Source organism: Scyliorhinus canicula, chromosome 15, assembly GCF_902713615.1.
Source record: "Scyliorhinus canicula chromosome 15, sScyCan1.1, whole genome shotgun sequence".
Lineage (NCBI taxonomy): Eukaryota > Metazoa > Chordata > Chondrichthyes > Carcharhiniformes > Scyliorhinidae > Scyliorhinus > Scyliorhinus canicula.
In genome coordinates this window covers 45,938,151-45,964,391 of record NC_052160.1, presented here as the reverse complement: position 1 = coordinate 45,964,391, position 26,241 = coordinate 45,938,151, and the positions used below count along the sequence as shown (strand labels likewise).

General features: G+C 51.0%; 1 protein-coding gene across 2 annotated transcripts in view; it reads left to right on the top strand.

The window, feature by feature from the left end:
* The window catches only part of drc3 (dynein regulatory complex subunit 3), a 107,140-nt gene that overhangs the window by 13,150 nt on the left and 67,749 nt on the right, over positions 1-26,241 (top strand). For both annotated transcript variants that reach the window (XM_038820599.1, XM_038820598.1), the window contains exons 4-7: positions 1,611-1,727; positions 2,824-2,990; positions 4,411-4,557; positions 10,861-10,980. In XM_038820599.1, the coding sequence (XP_038676527.1) occupies positions 1,611-1,727; positions 2,824-2,990; positions 4,411-4,557; positions 10,861-10,980 (551 nt within the window). The remainder of the gene's footprint in view (positions 1-1,610; positions 1,728-2,823; positions 2,991-4,410; positions 4,558-10,860; positions 10,981-26,241) is intronic.

The window sequence follows — 26,241 nt, the reverse complement described above, 5'->3', positions numbered from 1 at the left end:
CTCACCAATATTTAGGTGAAGATATTTCTCCTTGTCTCAGTCCTAAATGGTTTATCCCATATCCTTACACTGTGACCCCTGGTTCTGGACACCCCCGCCATCTGGAACATCCTTCCTGCATCTACCCTGTCTAGTTCTGTTGGAATTTTCTGTGTTTCAATGAGATTTCCTTCACTCCCAGTCCTGCCCAGGTGTGACCCATCCAGTTTGCACTCATTCTACCTTCCTCAGAACCGGTCTCAAAATCCCAGGAATCTGAAACTCTTCCCCTCGCACCATCTCTTCAGCCACATATTCATGTGACATATCCTGCTAATTCTACTCTGACCAACAGTGGTAGTAATCCTGAGATCACTACCTTTGAGATCTTCGTTTTCAACTTACTTCGTAACTCCATATATTTGTTTTCAGGACCTCACCTTTTTTTTAACCTATGTCATTTGTCTCAATGTGTACCACAACCACTGGCCGTTCACCTTCCCCCTTCTGAGACACCCTTAACCCAAGCACTAGGGAGGCAACATAGCAACCTGGAGTCTCAGAAACACCTATCTCATTTACAATTGGATCCCCTATGACTACTGCATTCCCACACTTTTCACTTCTCCCCTATGCAACAGAGCCAACCATGATGCAACAAATTTGGCTGTTGCTGCTTTACCTGAGAGACCATTACCCCATCAGGATCTAAAGTGGTATATTTTTGTTTTCTAGGGGAATGACCACAGGAGATTCCTGCACTGCCTGGTGGCGACCCATTCCCTTCCTGCCTGTGTAGTCTTAGTTTGGGATATGACCACCTCTCTATACGTGACGTGCTATCCACGATACTCTCCACCATGCGGATGTCCCTAGCCACCACTCCAGTTCTGAAACCTGGGCTTCACTTAGACACTTCCTGAATGTTTGCTGGTCCCAGGCACTGTAAATGTTTGCGGCTTCACACGTAGAACAGGAGGAGCACACCATGGCTTTGAGCTCTCCAGCCATGAGAGCTGGATTATCCCTTTTAAATTAAATCTTTTGGAAGATACTTAAAATCAGATGATATCAATTACTCTCAGGCCCTTTTCCCAGGTCCTCGTTACTACAGAATATAGCCCTTACAAACTAGAGACCACAAATTATAGACCTGACACACTATAAGCGATAAAAATAGTAAAAACGTCGCTGACAAGTTCCACTTGCTCCCCGGTACTTTTGAATCCTGATGTCACATTACGAGCTCCAAACTAGCATTCTGCTCTCAGTCTTGCTCTTTCTCAAATTCTTTTATCCTTCTGCTCTGCTCTCCGTCTTGCTCTTTCTCACGCTCCTTTATCCTCCTGGCTCCACCCACCATCTCACTCTTTCTCACGCTCGTTTATCCACCGGTTCCACTCGTTTCCTTGTTATTCAAGCTAGTTAGTGCTCCTGTGACTCTGTTCCTCCATGTTTTACAAGAAAAACTTCAAAGTTGCAATCTTTTGAGCCAGGGTTCCATTCTGGGATTTTCTCGTCCAGTTATAACATCAAATGGGATTGTGACACTCAAAGAAAATATTTGTGGAGAAATTCATTTTGTCATTGTGACTTTTATTGTTCAAAAATCTCTGATCTCTCTGGTTTAGATATACTGAAGATTGACAATCTGTGGAGGTTCAAATCACTGACCAAACTCCAATTAGACAATAACGTAATTGAAAAAATTGAGGGACTGAAAACGTTGATCAACCTGGTGTGGCTGGGTAAGTGCTGAAGAAATAATCTTAGCTTTTACTTTAGCTATGTTTTAGCTTTAAAAGAAATAATATTCAGCCAGGGACATGACAGATCAGTTGTGATCTAATTTGTTTTTCAGAAAATATTTTATTGAGGCATTTAGAATTTCAATAATTTTATATGTCAGGTTTCAACAAGAACAAAACAATATAAGCCCCCCCCCCAAAGCCCAGTAACAAACCCCAGCCAACATGGCTATCACAAACAGTATCACCTTCCCCAGTCCCCCTTCCACTGGTCCTCCTGCCCTTCCCATACCTCCTTGCTGACAGCCTAATGTGATCTAATTACAGGGCAAAACAGACTTGTGTCAAGGAATAGAATCATAGAATTTACAATGCAGAAAGAGGCTATTCGGCCCATTGAGTCTGCACCAACCCTTGGAAAGAGCGCCACACTTAAGCCCACACCTCCATCCTATCACCATTACCTCATCTAAACCTTTTGGATACTAAGGGCAATTTATCATGGCCAATCCACCTAACTTGTACATCTTTGATCTGTGGGAGGAAACAGGAGGAAACCCACACAGACACGGGAATGTGCAGACTCTGCACAGACAGTGACCCAAGCCAGGAATCGAACCTGGGACCCTGGAGTTGTGAAGCAACTGTGCTAACCACTGTGCTTTCTACCTGTTTCAATGAATCAAGACAACGGCTCCACTTCCTGCTAGAAAGTGTCCTCCAAAGTGAGAAGCCCAAACAATGCTCAGGTTCATGCAAAAAGATCACTTGGGTAAGAAGGGCATCCTTTAAAGCAAACCACAGAATTATGCTTTCTGAGAGGAAAAGGAAAATTTAGAAGAGAAATGCAATTTTAAATTTATTTTTACTTTGATTATTGGCGCTTTTTGCTTTCTCAATGGTTTAGGTGCAAGCAGGTTGCAAAATCAAATGTGAAAAGCAATCCTGCTGGTTAACAATGTGCGGATCTGTAACTATCTAAATTCACACACAATAAATAGCTGGACAAAGTACTAGAAAGCTGACACTGTACACAAAGGAGAGAAAAAAGCATAATTGGAAAATATCAAATGCCAGTTTTTTTTTGTTCTTTTAGATTTGTCCTTTAATAACATTGAGATGATTGAAGGCATGGATGAACTGGTTAAGCTGGAAGATCTCAGTCTGTACAGTAACAGAATTACCAATCTTGAAAATATGAATTCATTAGTAAACCTGCAAATCTTCTCTATTGGAAAAAATCACATCAGTAAGCTGGAAACTGTAAGCAATTTGAATTAAGCAGAGATCATCATTTCCTTCCACCACTTGCAGAGTTCTTTATTATCAATGTTTTCTGTGCAGTTAGCTATATTACGATAACTTGTTTTTAAAAAAAATATTTTTATTCAAGTTTTTAACATTTTAACATTTGAAACACACAACATTACAAAGCAAAACCTGCACAACCCCCCCCCCCCCACCGATACCCTCAACCAAACACTCCAATATGCCCACTTCCTCCCCCTTAGCAGTTAACCAGCTCCTTGAAATGTATTACAAACAAACCCCTCTTGCGAAACCCCTCACTCACCCCCTCACTCACCCCCTCAAAGCAAATTTCACCATTTCCAAATCGAAAAACTCCATTAGATCCCCCAGTCACACCAAGGCACATGTTGGAGAAACTGACCCCCACCAAAACAGAACCCATTGTGAGCAAGCAACAGGGCGAAGGCTAAAACATCTGCCCCCGCTCCCATTGACAACCCGAAAAGTCAGACTCCGCTCTAAATCCACATGCAAGACGGCTGCTGAGGATCGACATCAAAAATTTCTCCAACAAGAGGCAGGACCAGAACATATGTACGTAATTGGCTCGGGCCCCTCCCACACGGTTCACAAGTATCCTCCACTCCCACAAACAATTGCTCATCCTCAAATTCGTCCGGTGTGCTCTATGTGCCACCTTTAGTTGTATTAGCCCCAGCCTCGTGCATGAGGTTGAGGCATTCACCCTCCGCGCACCTCACACCACAGCCCCTCCTCCATTGTGAACCCCGGCTCCTCCTCCCATTTGGCCTTATCCCCCCCCCCCCGAAACGCCATATCCCTATCCAAAATCCTCCCATAGATCACCAAGGTGACCCCCTCCTCCACTTCATTACCGACAGCACATCCTCCAGCAACAAATAGGGCGGTGCCACGGGAAAAGTCGGGGGAACATTTTTCATGAAATCCTGTACCTGCATATTCCTAAAAAATCCCCCCCCTTGGCACGCAAACTTCTCCCCAAACTCCTCCAAACTCGCAAACCACCTTTCTAAAATTATGTAATTTCCATCACCCGTCGCTCCTCCCAACCCCAAAACCTAGCATCCATCCTCCCTGGCTCAAATCCATGGTTCCCTCAGATCGGCATCAACTTCGACCTTGTCCTAACCTAAAGTGCTGTCAAAATTGCCTCCATATTTTCAGCGTGGCCACCATCACCGGACTCCCCGAATACTTCCCTGGGACAAATGGGAGTGGCGCCATTGCCAGCGCACAACCCTGACCCCTTACAAGAGCCTACCTCATTGTCATCCACAAAGCCTCCGACTCCCTCCTCCAGCCCCGCACCTTCTCAGTGTTCGCCACCCAATAATATTACAACCGGTTTGGAAGGGCCAGGCCCCTGACTGTAATAATTTTGTTCGTACAGATTATCTACCTAAGAAGATTTAAGAGGTTGCGCACAGTGAACCTGGCTGGCAATCCTATCTGTGAAGATGAGCGTTATAGCATGTACATTCCTGCCTTCCTGCCTAACCTGATGTACTTGGATTTCAGATTGATAGATAAGACAACAGTAAGTGTTTAATAGCAGTGGATCAGGGGTTGGAATTGATGTAATAATATGCTTCTTGACTACAGTTAAGGACATAATGCATATTTTGCACCCAACTTTGTAGGATCAGAGAATTATTAAAACAAAATTAACTGTAACTAAATATCCCGAATGGGGCAGCACGGTGCGGTGGCATAGTGGTTAGCACTTCTCCCACACAGCACCAGGGACCGAGGTTCAACTCTGGCCTTGGGTGACTGTTTGTGTGGAGTTTGTACATTCTGCCCATGTCTACATGGATTTCCTCCGGGTGCTCCAGTTTCCTCCCACAGTCCAAAGATGTGCGGGTTAAGTGTATTGTCCTTTAGTGTCCAGGAATAAATAGATTAGGTGGGGTTACGGGAATAGGGTTGGCGCAGACTCGATGGGCCAAATGGCCTCTTTCTGCACTGTAGATATTTTATGTTTTATTTAATGTACTGTATGGAAAGTTTCAGGTATATACATCCATCCATGAATCCAAATCTTTTTTTCTCACGTAAAGAAAATAAACATTTTGACCCCCTCTGGTTTTGAAAATTTCCATTGCTAACCATTTAATGAATATTTAAAAAAATAAAATAGTCTCACTTCACAAGTATTACTAATTTTCATTATTCAGGTTTCTTTGTGTTGTGAGCATGTTGTAAATTGTCATAGGGTGTTGGCTACAGTTTGGTAGGCTTGAAGAAGTCTCGGGCGGCACAATGGCGCAGTGATTAGCACTGCTGCCTCACGGCACTGAGGACTCAGGTTCAATCCCGGCCCCGGGTCACTGTCAATGTAGAGTTTGCACATTCTCTCTGTGTCTGCATGGGTCTCACCCCCACAACCCACAGATGTGCAGGGTAGGTGGATTGGCCACGCTAAATTGCCCCTTAATCGGAAAAAAAAGAATTGGGTATTCTAAATTTATTATTAAAAAAGATTTGAAGAAGTTTTAGTGGTCATACGTGGGTTAACCATCTCTTAGAATTATATACACATATACAGTAAAGGGTACAAGCTAGGAGCTGTCTCCATGCTGTTGGTACACACAGTTCTGTGCAACGCCACACTGACCCCTAGGTGTGAGTCATGTGTTCTCTTACATCACTGTGTGGGTGGTACGACGTCCCCCCTTCAAGCCCTTGCATTCAAAGGTTCAGGTGGCCTGATGGTTTCATAACCCTTCCAACATAGAACATAGAACAGTACAGCACAGAACAGGCCCTCAATTTTGTGCCGAGCCATGATCACCCTACTCAAACCCACGTATCCACCCTATACCCGTAACCCAACAACCCCCCCCCTTAACCTTACTTTTATTAGGACACTACGGGCAATTTAGCATGGCCAATCCACCTAACCCGCACATCTTTGGACTGTGGGAGGAAACCGGAGCACCCGGAGGAAACCCACGCACACAGGGGGAGGACGTGCAGACTCCACACAGACAGTGACCCAGCCGGGAATCGAACCTGGGACCCTGGAGCTGTGAAGCATTTATGCTAACCACCATGCTACCCTGCTGCCCCAGGCATTTGTACACTTGTCGGAGGGACTGTTCTGTAACTGTTGATTTTTTTCTGTCGGCTTAGAGGCTGTTCTCAATTTGGTGTCTTTTCATTGTTTTCTTGCATTCTTTTGTATTGAACCATACTTGGTCAGTTCAGGTATTGAGCTGGTCATTTCTTGCAGGGTGGGTGAAAGTTAAATTCGTCTCTTTGTCATTTTGTTTGCTTCTTCTGTTTGGTGGATTGTGGCGATGTCCTCTGTGGCAGAGGATAAGCATTCCTCTGTCTATAACGAGGTTTAGTGTTACGCTCACTTCTGCATTTTGCTACAAGGTTCCAGTTTTGGCATGCTGGCATGCAGCATATGTTCGGTGTTTGTAGTGTTGACCTGTTGTACCCTCTTCGGGGCAGGGAGTTGATGGTCATCAGGTTGCTGATCGCTCTCTTTTCCATCCTCCGCTGGAAGAATGGTGGTTATCTACTGAGTGGCTGGCTGGTCTGACCATTGAAGGTTTTCCAGCACCTTTAACGAGAATGGACAACCCTGCTCCATAAGGAGAGACCATTCTGTCTGGACACATTTTTGCTTGAATAGTCAGAAACTTACAATTTTGCTTAGTTAACGACAGTGGTTGTCTTGACATCACAACTGTTATAGGAAATCTGAGGCTATGCACCGCGGGGAGAGAGCCTAGTTATAGATGATCTACATCAGCTGGAAGATCTGTTTTGCACCAGATCTTAGTGGTTCCAGGATCATCCCAACAGTAAAGGGTACAAGCTAGGAGCTGTCTCCATGCTGCTGGTACACAAAGTTCTATCCAACACCACACTGACCCCTAGGTGCAAGTCATGTGTTCTCTTACATCACTGTGTGGGTGGTACTATATTCAATCGCACATTATCCCAAATATACTCGACCCTTAGCTTACAAGAAATATTTAAAGCTCTGAGTTTTTGCCATTTTTTCCCCCTGACCACCTCTTCTCCTAAGACCCCAAAGAGATGCTAGTTGAGTGAATTTGACATTCTGAATTCTCCCTCAGTGTACCCGAACAGGCGCCGTTGTGCAGCTACTAGGAGATTTTCATAGTAACTTCATTGCAGTGTTAATATGAGCCTACTTGTGACACTAATAAAGATTATTATTAATTGCATTGAATCCTTGCTGAGATGTGATTTTAACAATGGCAGCCATTCTCCAGTATCTTAAACTAATGGCTATTTTACATATTGTCACAATCACTGTAGAGACTGAAAACTTGTAAAAAGTCAAATGAATTTCCTAGTGACCTCCAAAGAGGGTTGAATTCTCCTGCCTCACCTGCCACTAGATCGTCACGGGCGAGCCGCGTACAATGGAGAACTCCATTGACCTTGGACGGAATTCACGGACAGACGTGGCCGGAGAATCCCACCCAAAGTGCCATAGAATTTACAGTGCAGAAGGAGGCCATTCAGCCCATCCAGTCTGCACCGGCTCTTGGAAAGAGCACCCTACCCAAGCCCACAACTCTACCCCAGCCCCATAACCCAGTAACCCCACCCAACACTAAGGGCAATTTTGGACACTAAGGGTAATTTAGTATGGCCAATCCACCTAACCTGCACATCTTTGGACTGTGGGAGGAAACTGGAGCACCCGGAGGAAATCCATGCACACAGAACGTGCAGACTCTGCACAGACAGTGACCCAAGCCGGGAATCGAACCTGGGACTCTGGAGCTGTGAAGCAATTGTGCTAACCACTATGCTACCGTGCTGCCCTAACGTACAAGAGTTCACATTTTTTTAAACTTTTACTGGAACAAGCAAACAAAAATCAACATTGACTAACATCAATTAGTTGGCAATCAATACATTAAACTCCAGAAAAACCTGCTCCACGATTTCTTCATTATCTAATTCCTCGAATAGGGACTCTATCCTCACTAGCACTCCAATTGGTGATTAACCACAAAACCAGTCCTTTTTTTTCTGGCTGGCATAGCAGCATCTGCTTTCAGTCTTTCTCCAAATCTGACTGCCGCTGAGAGTCTCTGAGCCTGGACGCAGCAAGGCCAGCTGCTTCCTTCTTTGTGTCCCAGTGTTGAAGCTTGCATCATACTTTGAATATGTGTCAATTTGAGTTTCTGGCTTCATGATGAGCAGGTCCCATGGGTTTGCCTCCTGACAAATTCAGTATGAGGTTTCGTGGGCATTTCACCAAACGATTTTATTTTATCTTGAATTAAAGGAGACAGTTTAAAACATAATCTAATGGGCAGTATTCATAACTATATGTGAGCTTAAACAGTAAATGTTTACAGCCCATTCAGTTGGAGGAGCTACCTCAGACAAGCCCAACCTACAGGCTACGTGTAATAAATACAAACACTTGCTTCATCCAATTGGAAAGAATCAAATTCGCCCTGAGAGGGTCGGTGCAGGGGTTTTTCAGGCGATGGCAACCCTTTCTGGACCTCTTAGATCAGAGATAGAAACTGAGGTTGTGACAGCAGCAACCCGGGAGGGGAGGGGAGGGCGGGAGGGAGGGGGGGGGGGGGGGGAGGGTGGGGGGGAGGGGAGGGGGGGGGAGGGGGGATAACAACGAAGGAAACACGGTATCGGTGGTGTCACGGGCAAGGCCTGCCCGAGGACACTGCCAGAAACGACAAGATGGTCTGGCGGCCGGTTCGTCGGCGGGGGGGGAGGGGGGGGGGGGGGAGGCGGGGGGGGGGGGGGGGGGGGGGGGCGCGCGGGTAGGGGGGGGGGGGGATTCTTGTTAAGTAGGGGGGTTTGACTTTGTTTTGATATAATTCAAATGTAGGGGGGGTTAAAATGTTTGTACTCTGAAAAATTTCTTCAATAAAAAGTATTTAAAAAAAAAAAATAAATAAATACAAACACTTTCTTTACATTCAAATGCTTTGTCAACACTCAGATTTCAGGGCCGCCAAGCACAATTTGATCCAGGTCCAGTTGATAAGTTGATGTGGAGATGCCGGCGCAGGACTGGGGTGGGCACTGTAAAGTCTCACAGCACCAGGTTAAAGTCCAACAGGTTTATTTGAAATCACAAGCTTTCGGAATGTTGCTCCTTCACCTGATGAAAGCTTGTGATTTCAAATAAACCCGTTGGACTTTAATCTGGTGTTGTGAGACTTCTTACAATTGATTATAATAATAATAAATAATAATAGTTATTTTTAAGAAGAGAAAAAGTCTCCCCAATGTCCTAGTTGGTCAACCCTCTGAATAAATTAACCACCTAGAAACAAATGGCTCCCTCAGGTTCCATCTTTGGACTGCACAGTATTAGGTGATCTCAGCAATAGCATTGGTAGAACACTGCAGTTGGCCTCAATGCCTTTGATTAAGAATGATGTGGAGATGCCGGCGTTGGACTGGGGTGAGCACAGTAAGAAGTCTTACAACACCAAGTTAAAGTCCAACAGATTCACCTGAGGAAGGAGCAGTGCTCCGAAAGCTCATGTTTGAAAGAAACCTGTTGGACTTTAACCTGGTGTTGTAAGACTTTTTACTTTGATTAAGAAGGAATGAAATATCCCAGAGTACCAGCTGCTGATTGCACTCCAACAATCTCATGAATGAAGATGGTCAAGAAAATACAAAAATGGGCTAAGTGGTGAGGCCTCATGTGACCAAATATCCCATTGATATTCAATCTCTAGGCTCAAGTTGATGGCCACCATACACCCATAACCCCACAAGGAGCCCACTTCTAACAGCAATGAAAAGGAGAGGAGAAATTAACAGGAATAGGAATACTGCTGCTGTAAAAAAGCCATACTGTACTCTCGACTCTAAATCACAGAATACTACAGTATACTCGGCCCACTGAGTCTGCACTGACGCATGAAAGGCCCTGCCCTGCCCACCTACTCCCACTTGCCAGGACTTAGCCCATGGTCTTGAATGTTATAGCATGCCAAGTATTCATCCAGGTACTTTTTAAAGGACGTGAGGCATCTACCATAATAAATAAGTAAATTATGTTTTCAATACACCATCACTATTACAGCAAGACATAGAAAGAATGTAAAACATTAAAGATATGGCATACTGTGCTCGTGGATCGTGCAATGTGGATAAACCGATTAAAATCTGTCATCCAGAATTGCAGACCTCAGCCATGTCTCTGTGGAGCGGTGCCACTCACAAGGGAGCAGAGAATGTCATCCTGTACATTCTAGGTGTCAGCTATTGCACAGTTGGTCGCTTTATTGCCCCTGGGTCAGAAGGTTGTGAGTTCAAGCTCCACTTCAGAGACTTGGGCACAAAGTCTCGGCTGACACTCCAATGAAGTGCTGAAGAAGTGTTGAACTCTCAGAGGTGTTATCTTTTGAATATGCTCACTTAGGTCCCTATTTGCTTTCTCAGAGGGATATAAAAGACTCAAATCATTATTTCAAAGAAGAGCGGAAGAGTTCTCCCCAGTGTCTTGGCAAATATTTATCCCTTAACCAACATCACAAAAACAAATTACCTGGTAATTATCATATTGTTGTTTTGAGGACCTTGCTGTGCACAAATTAGCTTCCACATTTCTAGCAGTACAACAGTAATTTTTGTCTATGAAGCGTTTTAAGACATCCTGAGATGGTAAAAAGTTCGACTTAAATGCAGATTTTAAATTTTGAGACATCTAGTTTCACAATGCATTGGCAGAGAACTGGAAGCAATTACCTAGCACATATGCTGGACATTAATGGTAATGACTCAAAGAGGACAAAGAAATTGGAAGGTTTGCAAAAATCATGAATTGAGAAATTTCTATTTGTTAAAGAAAGAAATGGCTTTAGAAATGCATCGTAGTGCTGTTGCGAATTTGGTGTACCAAGAAGATGTGACATTTAAGAAGCATGAGAGAATTAGGTTGCAAGAAGAGGAACTGGCTTTACATAAGGTAAGCAAACCTCATGTATTATAAATTAAGCAGTGCAATCAGCAAATGATTCTTCACACAAATATTTTTTTGAGCACAGGTTCAGTTATTTGTAATGGTTATTTTAGATAAATTTTTGGATCAACTCATATTGTTCAAGAAGGCATTATAATTAGCCTCAAAGGCCAGAGGTCGGGGAGGGTGTCGGCAGTGAAGGGATTCATGGAGCGCATGGGGGGGGTGGACCCGTGGAGGTTTGGGAGGCCGAGGGCCAAGGCGTTTTCGTACTTCTCACATGTGCACAGGGTGTACTCTCGGATTGATTTTTTTGTGGTAGGTAAGACATTAGAGGCGGGGTGGTGGGCTCGGGCTACTCGCCATTCGTGGTGTCAGACCACGCGTCACATTGGGTGGACGTGCAAGTGGACTGTGGGGCGTGCCCAGCACCCACAGTGGACGTAGGGTTGCTGGCAGATGAGGAGGTATGTGAGCGGGTGTGAGCTGCCATTCGGGGGTATGTGGAATTCAATGATACACGGAAGGTCTTGGCCATCACGCTGTGGGAGGTACTCAAAGTAGTGATTGGGGGGAGTTCATATCTATCTGGGCGCATAAGGAAAAGGAGGAGCGAGCAGAAATGGCAAGACCATGAGATTTTCAGATGGACAGGAGGTATTCGGTGCCTCCAGCGGCAGGATTATTGAAGCAGAGACAGAAGCTCCAGATGGAATTTGGGCTGGTGTCCACGGGGACAGTTGTGGAGGGCCAGAGAGGCGATGTACGAGCATGGGGAGAAGACTAGTAGGATGCTGGCCTTCCAACTCAGGAAGCAGGAGGCGGTGAGGGAGATTGGAAAGATGAAAGACGATAGGGGAGAAGTGACACTTGACCCAGTGGGGGTAAATAGGGTATTTGAGGAGTTTTATAGGAGGCTTTATATATTGGAGCCCCCGACCAGGGGGGAGGGGAATGCAGTGATTCCTGAATGTGTTGGAGTTCCCCAAGGTGGAGGAGGACTTGGTAGAAGGGTTGGAAGCACCCATTAGACTGGTGGAGATGATGTAGGGCATGGGGGCAATGCAGGCGGGAAGGCCCCGGGCCCCGACGGTTTTCCGGTGGAATTTTATAAAAAATATTTGGGTGACCTGGGGACCCTGCTGTTAAGGGCATCCAATGAGGCGAGGGAGAAGGGGCAGCTCCCCGCCACGTTATCGCAGGCCTCAATATCTTTAATTTTGAAGAGGGATAAGGATCCGGAGCAGCGTGGGTCCTATCGCCTGATATCATAGATATCATAGAATTTACAGTGCAGAAGGAGGCCATTCGGCCCATCGAGTCTGCACCGGCTCTTGGAAAGAGCACCCTACCCAAGGTCAACACCTCCACCTTATCCACTTAACCCAGTAACCCCACCCAACACTAAGGGCAATTTTGAACACTAAGGGCAATTTATCACGGCTAATCCACCTAACCTGCACATCTTTGGACTGTGGGAGGAAGCCGGAGCACCCGGAGGAAACCCACGCACACACGGGGAGGATGTGCAGACTCCGCACAGACAGTGACCCAAGCCGGAATCGAACCTGGGACCCTGGAGCTTGAAGCAATTGTGCTATCCACAAGGCTACCGTGCTGCCAAATGTGGATATCACTGCTGAATGTGGTTGCCAAGTTGTTGGCTAAGATCTTGGTCTCATGGATTGAGGACTGTGTTCCGGGTGATAGGGGAAGACCAGGCGGGGTTTATTAAGAGGAAGCATCTGTCATCTAACATTAGGCGTCTGTTGAATGTTATAATGTTGCCGTTGGAGGGACGGAATGTGGAGGTGGTGGTCGCTATGGATGCGGAGAAGGCCTTTGATCAAGTAGAATGGGAATATTTGTGGGAGGTACTGGGGCATTTTGGGTTCGGGCAGGGGTTTGTGGACTGGGCCCAGCTGTTGTATCAGGTGCCGACGGGTGTATAAGGACGAATCGGGTGAGCTTGTGGTAATTTATGCTGTATCGTGGGACGAGGCAGGATGCCCACTCTCCCCATTGCTCTTTTCCTTGACAATAGAGCCACTGGCAATGGTGCTTAGAGCATCAAGGGGTTGGCAGGGGATAGTGCGGGGGGTGGGTGGAGTACAGAGATCTCTATATACAGACGATCTGTTGCTCTACATATCGAACCCATTGGAAAGAATTGGAAGTATCATGGACAATTTGGTGGATTTGGGGTATAAATCCCAAATATTTGGGGGCACTGTTGACGGCACCTCTGACGTTCATGCTGGTCAGGTACTCCAGAAGCCCGGTAGTGATGGCATCCCTGAGCGTGTGGGGACAGTGGCGGCATCACCTGAGGCTGAAGGGGACCTTGGTTTAGGCTCCGATTTGTGGGAACCACAGGTTTGTACCGGAAGGGCTGGGAGCGGGGTTCCAGGGGTTGCGGAAGGTGGGGATAGAGTGGTTTGGGGACCGGGACAATGCTCGGCACAACATCGAGGGCTGAAGGGCCTGTTCTGTGCTGTACTGTTCTATGTTCTATATTTGTGGGGGGCTTTTCGAGCTTGCAGGGATTGGTTGAGGAATATGAGATGCCGAGTCGGAATGGGTTCTAGGACTTAGAGGTTCGGGACTACGTGAGGAAGCAGGTGCCGTCCTTTCCTGACCTGCTGCTCCCGGGGTTGCAGGTTAAAGTGTGTCGAAAGCAGGGGTTTGGGAGATTTATAAAGAGTTAATGGACTGGGAGGGCGCCCTGATAGGAGAAGTTAAGCGGAAGTGGAGCGGAAGTGGGAGGAAGAGCTGGGGAGGGTGAGGAATGTCATAAGAGGATCGTTTGAGGACTCTGGGTCTGTACTCATTGGAGTTTAGAAGGATGAGAGGGGATCTTATTGAAATGTACAAGATACTGCGAGGCCTGGATAGAGTGGACATGGAGAGGATGTTTCCACTTGTAGGTAAAACTAGAACCAGAGGACACCATCTCAGATTAAAGGGACAATCCTTTAAAACAGAGATGAGGAGGAATTTCTTCAGCCAGAGGGTGGTGAATCTGTGGAACTCTTTGCAGCAGAAGGTGTGAAGGCCAATTCACTGAGTGTCTTTAAGACAGAGATAGATAGGTTCTAGATTAATAAGGGGATCAGGGTTTATGGAGAGAAGGCAGGAGAATGGGGATGAGAAAATATCAGCCATGATTGAATGGCGGAGCAGACTCGATGGGCCAAGTGGCCTCATTCTGCTCCTGTGTCTTATGGTCTTATGGGTGCTGGAGGCTGGACTATAGGAGGAGGCTCTGAGAAGGGTGAATGCATCTTCTTTGTGCTCTAGGCTTAGCCTCACCCAATTGAAAGTAGTTCACAGGGGATTTTGATTACTTATTTGTGATAAGATTTCCTGTTTGTTCTCTTTTCGGTTTTGTTCTGTTTGATGTATAAATGTATATAAATGCTTTAATAAAAATATTTTTAAAATAATAATAATTGGCTTCAAAGGGAAAAATCAAATCACATGCATATTTCACGCCTAAGCCCTGTCCAGTTTCATCTGCTAGAAAGTACATATATATGCAAAGATGTCTGGCACCATTGTGATGCCTCTCCACAGTTGAATAGCAAAGTTTTGCTAGATGTAATCGACAGTGATGTCGAGAGGCACTTATACTCCACATTGGTGAAGGGTTATTAAGTTCCACCAGGACTACTTGGTTTCAGATCTTAAATATGGACAAAAAGCGTGAACATGGACAAAAGAGCTGAATTCCAGAGGTGAGGTCAGAATGACTGCCCTTGACAACAAGGCATAATTTGACTGCGTCTGACATTAATGAGCCCGAGCACAATTTAAGTAACTGGAAATTGGGGGTAAAACTCTTTGCTGGTAGCAGTCATGCCAGCACAAAGAAAAATGGCTGTGGTTGTTGGAGGTGAATAACCCTAACCCTCATGATGAGAACATCAATTCACGCGACACGTGGTTAGAAGTGAACAGTGAGGGCAGCATGGTAGCACAGTGGTTACGGCGCTGAGAACCCAGGTTCGAATCCCGGCCCTGGGTCACTGTCCGTGAGGAGTTTACACATTCTCCCCGTGTCTGCGTGGGTTTCACCCCCACAACCCAAAAAGATGTGCAGGATAGGTGGATTAGACATGCTAAATTGCCCCGGAATTGGAAAAAATAATTGGATACTCTAAATTTATTTTTAAAAAGGGAACAGTGGTTTTAATCGTCTTACAACGGAGCCTGCCTGTGACGAGATGAACTCCAGATGAACTTGCAGGCAGGCTCTCAGCATCAACCTTTATACATCCGGTTAAGTGGAGGAGCCATGGGTGGAGCCATGGGCGGAGCCAAGGGTGGAGCCCAGTACAAGCTCCTCATCACCCCCTATGGGTAGAGCCGCGCAACTACACGTGATCCAATACAATATACAGGCTCAACACATGTTGTACAATACAGTGTGGATTATTAGTATTTATAATTCACCACACCTCAGAAGTGGTCTGCTGATGGTTGCACATTGTGAAGTACCTTTCACACCTCCTCAGTTATGGAAGTAGTCGGGACTTCCGGTTGCAGTGATGCGGAGCTAAGCCGCACGTTTGGTAGCTCCCGCTATTTTCGGTCTTTTGGGCTCTTTTAAGGGGCCGAAGCGGTACTGGTTGGACTTTTCCCCGTGTTGGAACACTTCCTCTAAGATCCTGGCCTGGACCAGGAGCGGAGTGGTCAAAAAATCGGCTTTGGAGCAGAGAAAGGTGCGAGGCAGGAAAGGCAAGATGGCGGCAGGCGGAGAATCAGCAGCGTGGCAGCAGTGGGCGTGGGAGCGGCAGGAGCTGCTTCAGCGCTCCTTCAGGGAGCTGAAGGCAGAGATCCTGGAACCGCTTAAGGCCTCCCTGGACAAGCTCATGGCGACCCAGATGGCTCAGGGTGCGGAGATCCGAGAGCTTCGGCAAAAGGCCTCGGAGAGCGAGGACGAACTCCTGGGCCTGGCAGTGAAGGTGGAGTCGCACGAGGCGCTCCAGAAGAAGTGGTCAGCGAGGATGGAGGAGATGGAGAACCATGCCCGTCGGAAGAACCTGCGGAGTCTAGACCTCTCAGAGGGGCTGGAAGGTTCAGATTTCGGGGCCTATGTGACTATGATGCTGAACTTGCTAATGGGCGCGGGGTCGTTCCAGGGACCCTTGGAGCTGGAGGGTGCCCATCGGGTGCTGCTGAGGAAACCCAAGCCAAACGAGCCGCCTCGGGCGGTGCTGGTCCGTTTTCACCGCTTTGTCGACGGTGAGTGTGGGCTGAGATGGGCGAAGAAGGAGAGGAGTAGTAAGTGGGAGAATGCGGAGGTCAGGATCTACCAGGACTGGAGTGCGCAGGTGGCAAAGAGAAGGGCTGGTTTTAATCGGACGAAGGCAGTGCTCCACAAGAAGGGTGTCAAGTTTGGCCTGTTACAGCCGGCACGCCTCTGGGTCACTTATAAAGACCGCCAGTTCTACTTTGACCCTCCGGAGGAGGCCTGGGCTTTCGTCCAGGCAGAGAAGCTGGACTTGAACTGAGGGCTGGGGAACGGTGTACACAGCCCGGAGGCTTTGTCCTCCTTGGTATCCTTTCGCTTTTATCGGTTCTATTTGATGATGTCTTTTTGCTGTTCTGCTTTTTTGGGGACTGTTATCTGTTTACTTGGGCGTTTTGTCACGTCTGTTTTTTTTTCACTGGGAGTGGTGGTTCGCGGTCCTGTTGGGTCATGTGCCCGTCTTTTCCCGCGTGTTGGGTAGGGGGCGGGGCTTGGGATGAAAGCGCGGGCTTCTCTCCCGCGCTGGAGGAGCAGTGGGCGGGGCCGGCACCGGAGGGGGGGGGGGTGCGCGCGGTGATTGTGTTACACTGGGGAGGGTCATTGGGGTGGCTGGAGCGGCCGGCGTCAGCAGGAGTCGGCTGACTTACGGAAGTACAATGGAAGGGTTACACAGCTGGGGGGGGGGGGCCTTAGCTTGGGGGGGGGGGGAGGCTTGTGGAGGGGGGGTACCGGGTTGCTGCTGGGATGGCCGGGAAAGAGCTGGAGCATGTAGAGGGGGTCGGGATGTGTGTCTGTCGCCGTGGGGAACGGGCTGAGCGGGGGGCGCGGGCACGTGGCGGACTGAGGAAGGGTAATGGCTAGTTGACGGGGGAGGGGGGCAGGTAGCCCCCTGATCCGGCTGATAACCTGGAATGTGAGGGGACTGAATGGGCCGATCAAATGGGCCCGCGTGTTTGTGCACCTGAAGGGGCTGAAGGCGGATGTGGCCATGCTTCAGGAGACGCACCTGAAGGTGGTGGATCAGGTTCGATTGAGGAAGGGATGGGTAGGCCAAGTGTTTCATTCGGGGCTGAATGCAAAAAATCGGGGGGTGGCGATCCTGGTGGGGAGGAGGGTGTCGTTTGAGGCGTTGAACGTGGTGGCAGACAGCAGCGGGAGGTATGTGATGATAAGCGGCAGGCTGCAGGGGGAGCGGGTGGTGCTGGTCAATGTATACGCCCCGAATTGGGACGATGCGGGTTTCATGCGCCGCATGTTGGGCCGGATTCCAGATTTGGAAGGGGGGGGGATTTCAACCCAGTGCTGGATCCGCCACTGGATCAATCCAGATCTACAACGGGTAGGAGGCCAGCGGCGGCTAAGGTGTTGAGGGGGTTTATGGACCAGATGGGAGGGGTGGATCCATGGAGGTTTGCGAGGCCGAGGGCCAGGGAATTTTCATACTTCTCCCATGTGCATAAGGCCTATTCCTGGATTGATTTTTTCATTATGAGTAGGGCGCTGATTGCAAGGGTAGAAGATGCTGAGTATTGGGCGATAGCCATTTCTGACCATGACCCGCACTGGGTGGACCTCGAGCTGGGGGACGAGAGAGACCAGCGCCCGCTTTGGCACTTGGAGGTGGGGCTGCTGGCGGACGAGGAGGTGGGCGGGCGGTTTCGAGGATGTATCGAGAGATACCTGGAGGTCAATGACAATGGCGAGGTCCGAGTGGGGATGGTCTGGGAGGCACTGAAGGCAGTGGTTATGGGGGAGTTGATCTCCATTCGTGCCCACAGGGAGAGGAGAGAGCAGAGAGAGAGGGAGAGACTGGTGGGGGAGATGGTGAGGGTGGACAGGAGATACACGGAGGCCCCAGAGGAGGGATTGCTGAGAGAGCGTCGTAGTCTCCAGGCTGAGTTCGACTTGTTGACCACCAGAAAGGCTGAAGCTCAGTGGAGGAAGGCACAGGGAGCGGTGTGTGAATATGGGGAGAAGGCGAGCAGGATGCTGGCGCACCAGCTCCGCAAGCGGGATGCAGCCAGGGAGATTGGTGGAGTTAAGGATAGGGGAGGAAATGTGGTGCGAAGGGGTTTAGACAGGGACTTTTATGAGGAACTGTATCGGTCCGACCCCCAGCGGAGGAGGGGGGGATGGGGCGCTTTTTGGACCGGCTGAGATTCCCGAGGGTTTAGGAGGGACAGGCGGAGGGACTGGGGGCGCCGGTTGAGCTGGAGGAGCTGGTCAAAGGGATAGAGAGCATGCAGTCGGGGAAGGCGCCGGGGCCGGATGGGTTCCCGGTCGAATTTTATAAGATGTATGCAGACCTGTTGGGCCCCCTGTTGGTTAGGACCTTCAACGAGGCAAGGGAAGGGGAGGCTCTGCATCTGACGATGTCTCGGCCGCTGATTTCCTTGATCCTTAAGCGGGACAAGGATCCCCTGCAGTGTGAGTCATACAGGCTGACCTCATTCCTAAATGTAGACGCCAAGCTGTTGGCGAAGATTTTAGCCACGAGGATAGAGGACTGTGTGCCACAGGTTATCCACCAGGATCAAACGGGGTTCGTGAAGGGAGGCAGCTGAACACTAACATACGGAGGCTCTTGAATGTTATAATGATGCCGGCGGTAGAAGGCCGGCAGTTGAACGCAGAGAAGGCCTTCGATAGGGTTGAGTGGGGGTACTTGTGGGAGGTGCTGGAAAGGTTCAGGTTTGGGGAGGGGCTTGTCAGGTGGGTGAGGCTGTTATATGAGGCCCAATGGCGAGCGTGGCCACGAATAGGAGGAGGTCGGAGTATTTTTGGTTATACCAAGGGACGAGGCAGGGGTGTCCCTTGTCCCCCCTGCTTTTTGCGCTGGCAATTGAACCCCTGGCCCTGGCGCTGAGGGAGTCGAGGAACTGGAGGGGGCTGGTGCGGGGTGGGTAGGAACACCGAGTGTCGCTCTATGTGGATGTGGATTATTGTTATACATGGCGGACCCGGTGGGGGGAATGCCGAAGGTGATGAGGATTCTCGGGGAATTTGGGGATTTCTCGGGGTACAAGCTCAACTTGGGGAAGAGCGAGCTGTTCGTTGTACACCCGGGGCACCAGGAGGGGGAGATTGGTAGGCTCCCACTAAAAAGGGCGGAGAGGAGCTTCAGGTACTTGGGGGTCCAGGTGGCCAGGAGCTGGGGGGCCTTGCATAAGCTTAACCTCACAAGGCTGGTGGAGCAAATGGAGGAGGAGTTCAAGAGATGGGACATGTTGCCGCTGTCTCTGGCGGGTAGGGTGCAATCAGTCAAGGTGACTATGCTCCCGAGATTTCTGTTCCTGTTCTAGTGCCTCCCCATCCTTATCCCCAAGGCGTTTTTCAGGCGGGTTAACAGGAGCTTTACGGGATTTGTGTGGGCGCACGGGACCACGAGGGTGAGAAGGGTGCTCTTGGAGCAGGGCAGGGATGGGGGGGGGGGGGGGGGGGGGGGGTGGCGGGCGCTGTGGGTATTATTGGGCTGCCAACGCAGCGATGGTGCGTAAGTGGGTAATGGACGGGGAAGGGGCAGCATGGAAGAGGATGGAGATGGCGTCCTGTGTAGGCACGAGCCTGGAGGCGCTGGTAACAGCGCAGCTGGCGCTCCCTCCAACGAGGTATACCACGAGCCCGGTGGTGGCGGCTACCCTCAAAATTTGGGGGCAATGGAGACGGCACAGGGGGGAGGTGGGGGCCTCGATGGGGTCCCCGATACGAGGGAACCACCGGTTTGTCCCGGGGAGAATTGATGGCGGGTTCCTGAGTTTGCACAGGGCAGGTGTCAGGAGGCTGGGGGACCTGTTCATAGACGGGAAGTTTGCGAGTCTGGGTGAGCTGGAGGGGACGTTCGGGCTCCCCTTCCGGGCACCACCTTTAGGTACATGCAGGTAAGGGCGTTTGTCAGGCGGCAGGTGGCGGAGTTCCCTCTGCAGCCGCCACGTGGAGTTCAGGACAGTGTGCTCTCAGGGGTGTGGGTTGGAGAGGAGAGGATCTCGGCAACGTACCAAGTGATGCAGGAGGTAGACGAGGCCTCGGTGGAGGAGCTGAAGGGTAAATGGGAGGAGGAGCTGGGTGAGGAGATTGAGGAGGGGACGTGGGCGGACGCCCTAGGAGGGGGGGGGGGGGGGGGGGGGTGGGGGCGTCTCTTTGTTTTGGCTGAAGGGACGTGTATATTTGTACTTTGCTAATGATGGGCGTTAATTTGTTTCTTCTTTTTTGTATACATGGAGGGCGGGGGGGGGGGGTGAGGGTGGGGGGGGAGGTTTGTTCTTTCTGTTCTCAGTATTTTCTGTTATTGATATTTTGTGAAAATTTGAATAAAAAAATTTTTTTTAAAAGGGAGGAGTGTGGGCATGGGATCAACACCCGAGGGAGCCAGGTCCCTGAGCGAGACTGTATCCTGGCGGCCGTCGGGGAACTCCACGTAGGCATACTGGGGGTTCGCGTGGAGCAGGCGTACCTTGTCCACCACATGGTCTGCCTTGTGGTGCTTGACATGCCTACGAAGAAGGACTGGCTCTGGAGCAGCGAGCCAAGTCGGGAGCGACTTCCTAGGGAAGGCAAAAACTTGTTCATGGGGTATATTGTTAGTTGCGGTACACAGCAGTGACCGAATGGAATGGAGCGTGTCAGGGAGGACCTGCTGCCAGCGAGCAGCTGGGAGGTTCCTGGACCGTAGGGCCAGCTGGACGGCCCTCCATACCGTCCCGTTCTCCCTCTCTATCTGCCCGTTTCCCCGGGGGTTGTAGCTGGTCGTCCTGCTGGAGGCGATACCCCTGCTGAGCAGTAACTGACGCAGCTCATCACTCATGAACGAGGATCCCCTGTCACTGTGGATATAGTCGGGGAAACCGAACAGAGCAAATATGGAATCAAGGGCCTTCATGACGGTGGCAGACATCATATCCGGGCATGGGATGGCGAAGGGGAACCTAGAGAATTCACCGACCACACTAAGGATGTAGGTGTTGCGGTCGGTGCAGGGGAGGGGCCCTTTGAAATCCATGCTGAGGCGTTCAAAGGGGCAGGACGCTTTTACCAGGCGCGCGGTCTGGCCGGTAGAAGTGCGGCTTGCACTCAGCACAGACCTGGCACTCTCTGGTGACTGTCCGTACTTCTTCGACGGAGTAGGGCAGATTGCGGGCTTTGACCAGATGGTACAACCGAGTGACCCCCGGATGGCAAAGGCTCTCGTGCAAGGCACGGAGCTGGTTCACTTGTGCACTGGCACATGTACCTCGGGAGAGGGCGTCTGGGGGTTCGTTGAGCTTGCCGGGGCGATACAAGATCTTGTAATCATAGGTGGAGAGCTCGATTCTCCACCGCAAGATTTTGTCATTTTTGATCTTGCCCCGCTGCGTGTTGTTAAACATGAAAGCTACCGACCGTTGGTCAGTGAGGAGAGTGAATCTCCCGCGGGCCAGGTAATGCCTCCAGTGCCACACCGCTTCAACGATTTCCTGGGCCTCCTTCTCAACAGAGGAGTGTCGGATTTCGGAGGCATGGAGGGTGCGGGAAAAGAATGCCATGGGCCTGCCTGCCTGGTTTAGAGTGGCGGCAAGGGCAACATCTGAAGCGTCGCTCTCTACTTGGAAGGACAGTGTCTCGTCTACTGTGTTCATCCCGGCCTTGGCTATGTCTGAGCGAATACGAGCGAAGGCCTGTTGTGCCTCGGCCGTGAGGGGAAATTGTGTGGACTGGATCAGTGGGCGGGCCTTGTCCGCGTATTGTGGGACCCACTGGGCGAAGTAAGAAAAGAACCCTAGGCAGCGTTTGAGAGCCTTGGGGCAGTGGGGGAGGGGAAGCTCCATGAGGGGGCGCATGCGGTCGGGATCAGGCCCCAGTAGTCCGTTTTGGACTACGTAGCCGAGGATGGCTAAGCGGTCTGTGTGGAACACGCACTTCTCCGTGTTATAAGTGAGGTTGAGGAGAGATGCGGTGTGGAGAAATTTAGCAAGGTTGGCGTCATTGTCCTGCTGGTCGCGGCCGCAGATGGTGACATTGTCTAAGTATGGAAACGTGGCCCGCAGTCCGTGCCGGTCAACCATTCGGTCCATTTCTTGCTGAAATACCGAGACCCGTTAGTGACGCCGAAGGGAACCCTAAGAAAATGATACAGTCGACTTCCGGTTGCGGCTATGACCAGCTAAGTCGCACGTTTGGCTGCTCCTGCTACAAAGGTGTTTTCGGGCCGATTGGAGGGCCCCAACGGCGCTGTAAGGACAAATCCCGGTGGGGGAAGGCTCCCTGAAGAGAACCAGACCAACTTTATGGTCGGTACCCGGAGTGGGGTGGTAAAGAAAGCAACAGCAGCTCCCAAAAAAAAGCGGGGGAAGAAGACCAAAATGGCGGCCGGTGGCGCACCTGAGGAATGGAGGAAATGGGCGGAGGAGCAGCAGGCCGCTCTCCTGCGCTTCTTTACGGAGCTGAAAATGGAGCTCTTGGAGTCAATGAATGCGACGACCACCAGGCTGATGGGAGCCCAGGCGACCCAAGAGGCGTCGATTCGGGAGCTGCAACAGGAGATGACTGTGAGGGAGGAGGAGGCCACGGTCCTCGTGGGAAAGGTAGAGGTGCACGAGGCACTCCACCTGAAATGGCAGAGCCGTTTTGAGGAGCTGGATACCCGAATGAGGCGGAAGAACCTGAGGATCTTGGGCCTGGCAGAAGGCCTGGAGGGGTCAGACCTCCCGGGATATGTAGCAGAAATGCTGAGCTCCCTGATGGGGGCAGGGGCCGTCCCTTCGCCCCTGGAGCTGGAAGAGGCCTACAGGGTCATGGCTAGGAGGCCAAGAGCAAATGAGCCCCCGAGGGCGGTGCTGGTGCGGTTCCAGCGACTCAGCGACCGTGAGAGAGTGCTGGAGTGGGCCAAGAGGGAAAGGAGCAGCAAGTGGGAGAATTCGACGGTGAGGGTCTACCAGGACTGGAGTGCGGAGGTGGCAAAGCGGCGGGCCCGGTACAACCGGACGAAGGCGGTGCTACATGCAAAACGGATCAGGTTCGGAATGCTGCAGCCAGCGCGCTTGTGGGTCACCTACAGGAACCAACACCACTATTTTGAGTCCCCAGAGGAGGCGTGGGCCTTTGTACAGGAAGAGAAACTGGACTCGAATTAGACCCAGGGGATACTTGGCGGCCGTAGCCGCTCGGGTACTTTCAGCTGAATTCTTTGTTTGGATTTTGAACTCTTGCTGTGGTTTTTTCTTCTGATGTTTTTTCCCCCTTTGCCAACTTCCCTTAGTTATTGTTATTGTGGTTATTCATGGTTATTTATGGTTATTTATGCTGTTTGGTAGAGGGCGACTGTTAAGTACATTGTTATTTGTTATTTATCTGTTATTTATAATGTTAAGTTGGGGAGGTGGGACGGGGGGGAGAGCAGATCGGGGATATGGGCCCCTAGGGGGGGTTCTTTTACAGGCATGGACGGGGACGGGGGTGGAACTGAAGATGGCGGGGTGGGGTGTGGCAGGGCAAAAGCGCGGGCTTTCCTCTGTTTTCCCGCGCGCGGGGCAGAGGAGGGGGGAGGGGAGGAGTGCGGGGCGTGGCTAGCATTGGCGACCTTTCCCGCGCTGGAGCGGGGCCAGGGAGGAGTGGCAAGGGGGGGGGAGGCCCCCCCCCCCCCCACGCCGGGGGGAGTCGGAGTGTGGCAGGAGCAGCCGGGTCAGCGTGAACCAGCTGACTTACGGGAGTACGATGGAGGGTACATCGCGGCTAGGAGGGGTCCTAGCCTGGGGGGGGGGGGGTGAGGGGGGTTAGGGAGGGACACCGGGTTGCTGCTGAAAAGACCAGAAACGGGAAGTGGAGGACTGGAGAGGTGGGGGGAGGGGGACATCGCCATGGGGAGCGGGTCAGAAGGGGAGGGTCGACCCGGGGCGAGCAGGGAACAGGACATGGCTAATCGGCAGGGGAAGGGGGCGGGTCGTCCCGCGACCCGGCTGATCACTTGGAACGTGAGGGGGTTGAATGGGCCGGTCAAGAGATCAAGGGTATTCTCACACCTGAAGGGACTGAAGGCTGATGTAGCAATGTTACAGGAGACCCATTTGAAGGTAGTGGACCAGGTTCGCCTGAGAAGGGGGTGGGTGGGACAGGTGTTCCACTCTGGATTGGACGCAAAGAACCGGGGGGTGGCGATTCTGGTGGGAAAGAGGGTGTCGTTCGTGGCGGAGGAGGTGGTGGCGGATAAGGAGGGTAGGTATGTGATGGTGAAGGGTAAGCTGCAGGGGGAGAAAGTGGTGATGGTCAACGTATATGCCCCGAACTGGGATGACGCGGGTTTTATGAGGCGCCTATTGGGCCTCATTCCGGGACTGGAGGCAGGGGGCTTGATCATGGGGGGGGACTTTAACACAGTGCTGGACCCCGGGCTAGACAGATCGAGCTCAAGGACCAATAGGAGGCCGGCAGCGGCAGAAGTGCTGAGGGGGTACATGGAGCAGATGGGAGGAGTAGACCCATGGAGGTTTGGTAGGCCGAGGGCGAGGGAGTATTCCTTTTTCTCCCACGTCCATAGAGTGTACTCCAGAATCGATTTCTTCGTGTTGAGCAGGGGGCTGATCCCGAGGGTACGGGAAGCTGAGTACTCGGCCATTGCGATCTCTGATCATGCACCGCATTGGGTGGATGTGGAAATGGGGGAGGCGCGGGACCAGCGCCCGCTGTGGCGGCTGGATGTGGGGCTGTTAGCGGACGACGAGGTGTGTAAAAGGGTCCGGAAGAGCATTGAGAGCTATCTGGACTTGAATGACACGGGTGAGGTGCATGTGGGGATGGTCTGGGAGGCCCTGAAGGCAGTGATCAGGGGAGAGCTGATCTCCATAAGGGCGCACAGAGAAAGAAAGGAGAGGCAGGAGAGGGAGAGGCTGGTGGGGGAGCTATTGGAAGTGGATAGGAGATATGCGGAGGCACCAGAGGAGGGGCTGCTGGGAGAACGGCGCAGCCTGCAGGTCAAGTTCGACCTGCTGACCACCAGGAAGGCAGAGACGCAGTGGAGAAGGGCACAGGGCGCGGTCTATGAGTATGGGGAAAAGGCGAGCAGGATGCTGGCACACCAGCTTCGCAAACGAGATGCGGCTAGGGAGATTGGGGGAGTGAAGGAGAGGGGCGGGAAGGTAGTGCAGAAGGGGCAAGAAGTGAACGGGGTCTTCAGGGATTTTTACAAGGAGTTGTATCGGTCTGAGCCGCCGACGAGGAGAGGGGGAATGGAGGACTTCCTAAACAAATTGAGGTTCCCAAGGGTCCAGGAGGGGCTGGTAGAAGGGCTGGGGGCGCCAATAGGGCTAGAGGAGCTAGTCAAGGGAATAGGTCAGATGCAAGCGGGGAAGGCGCCGGGGCCAGATGGGTTCCCGGTGGAATTCTATAAGAAAAATGTGGACTTGGTGGGACCGGTACTGGTACGAGCCTTTAATGAGGCGCGAGAGGGGGGGGTTCTGCCCCCGACAATGTCGCAGGCTCTGATCTCCCTGATATTGAAGCGGGATAAAGACCCCGTGCAGTGCGGGTCCTACAGGCCTATCTCGCTTCTGAACGTGGATGCCAAGTTGCTGGCAAAGATCCTGGCAGCTAGAATAGAGGATTGTGTGCCAGGGGTAATCCATGAGGACCAGACGGGGTTCGTGAAGGGGCGGCAGCTCAACACGAACGTGCGGAGATTGCTGAATGTAATTATGATGCCGGCAGTGGAGGGGGGGCTGAGATAGTGGTAGCGCTGGACGCGGAGAAGGCATTCGATAGGGTGGAGTGGGAGTACCTGTGGGAGACGTTGGAACGGTTTGGGTTTGGGGAAGGGTTTATTAAGTGGGTGAAGTTGCTCTACTCGGCCCCGACGGCGAGTGTAGTGACAAACGGGAGGAGGTCGGAGTATTTCGGGCTCCACCGAGGGACCAGGCAGGGATGTCCCCTATCCCCCCTACTTTTCGCACTGGCGATTGAACCGTTGGCGATGGCACTGAGGGGTTCAGGGGGGTGGAGAGGACTGACTAGGGGAGGGGAGGAACATCGAGTATCGCTGTATGCGGATG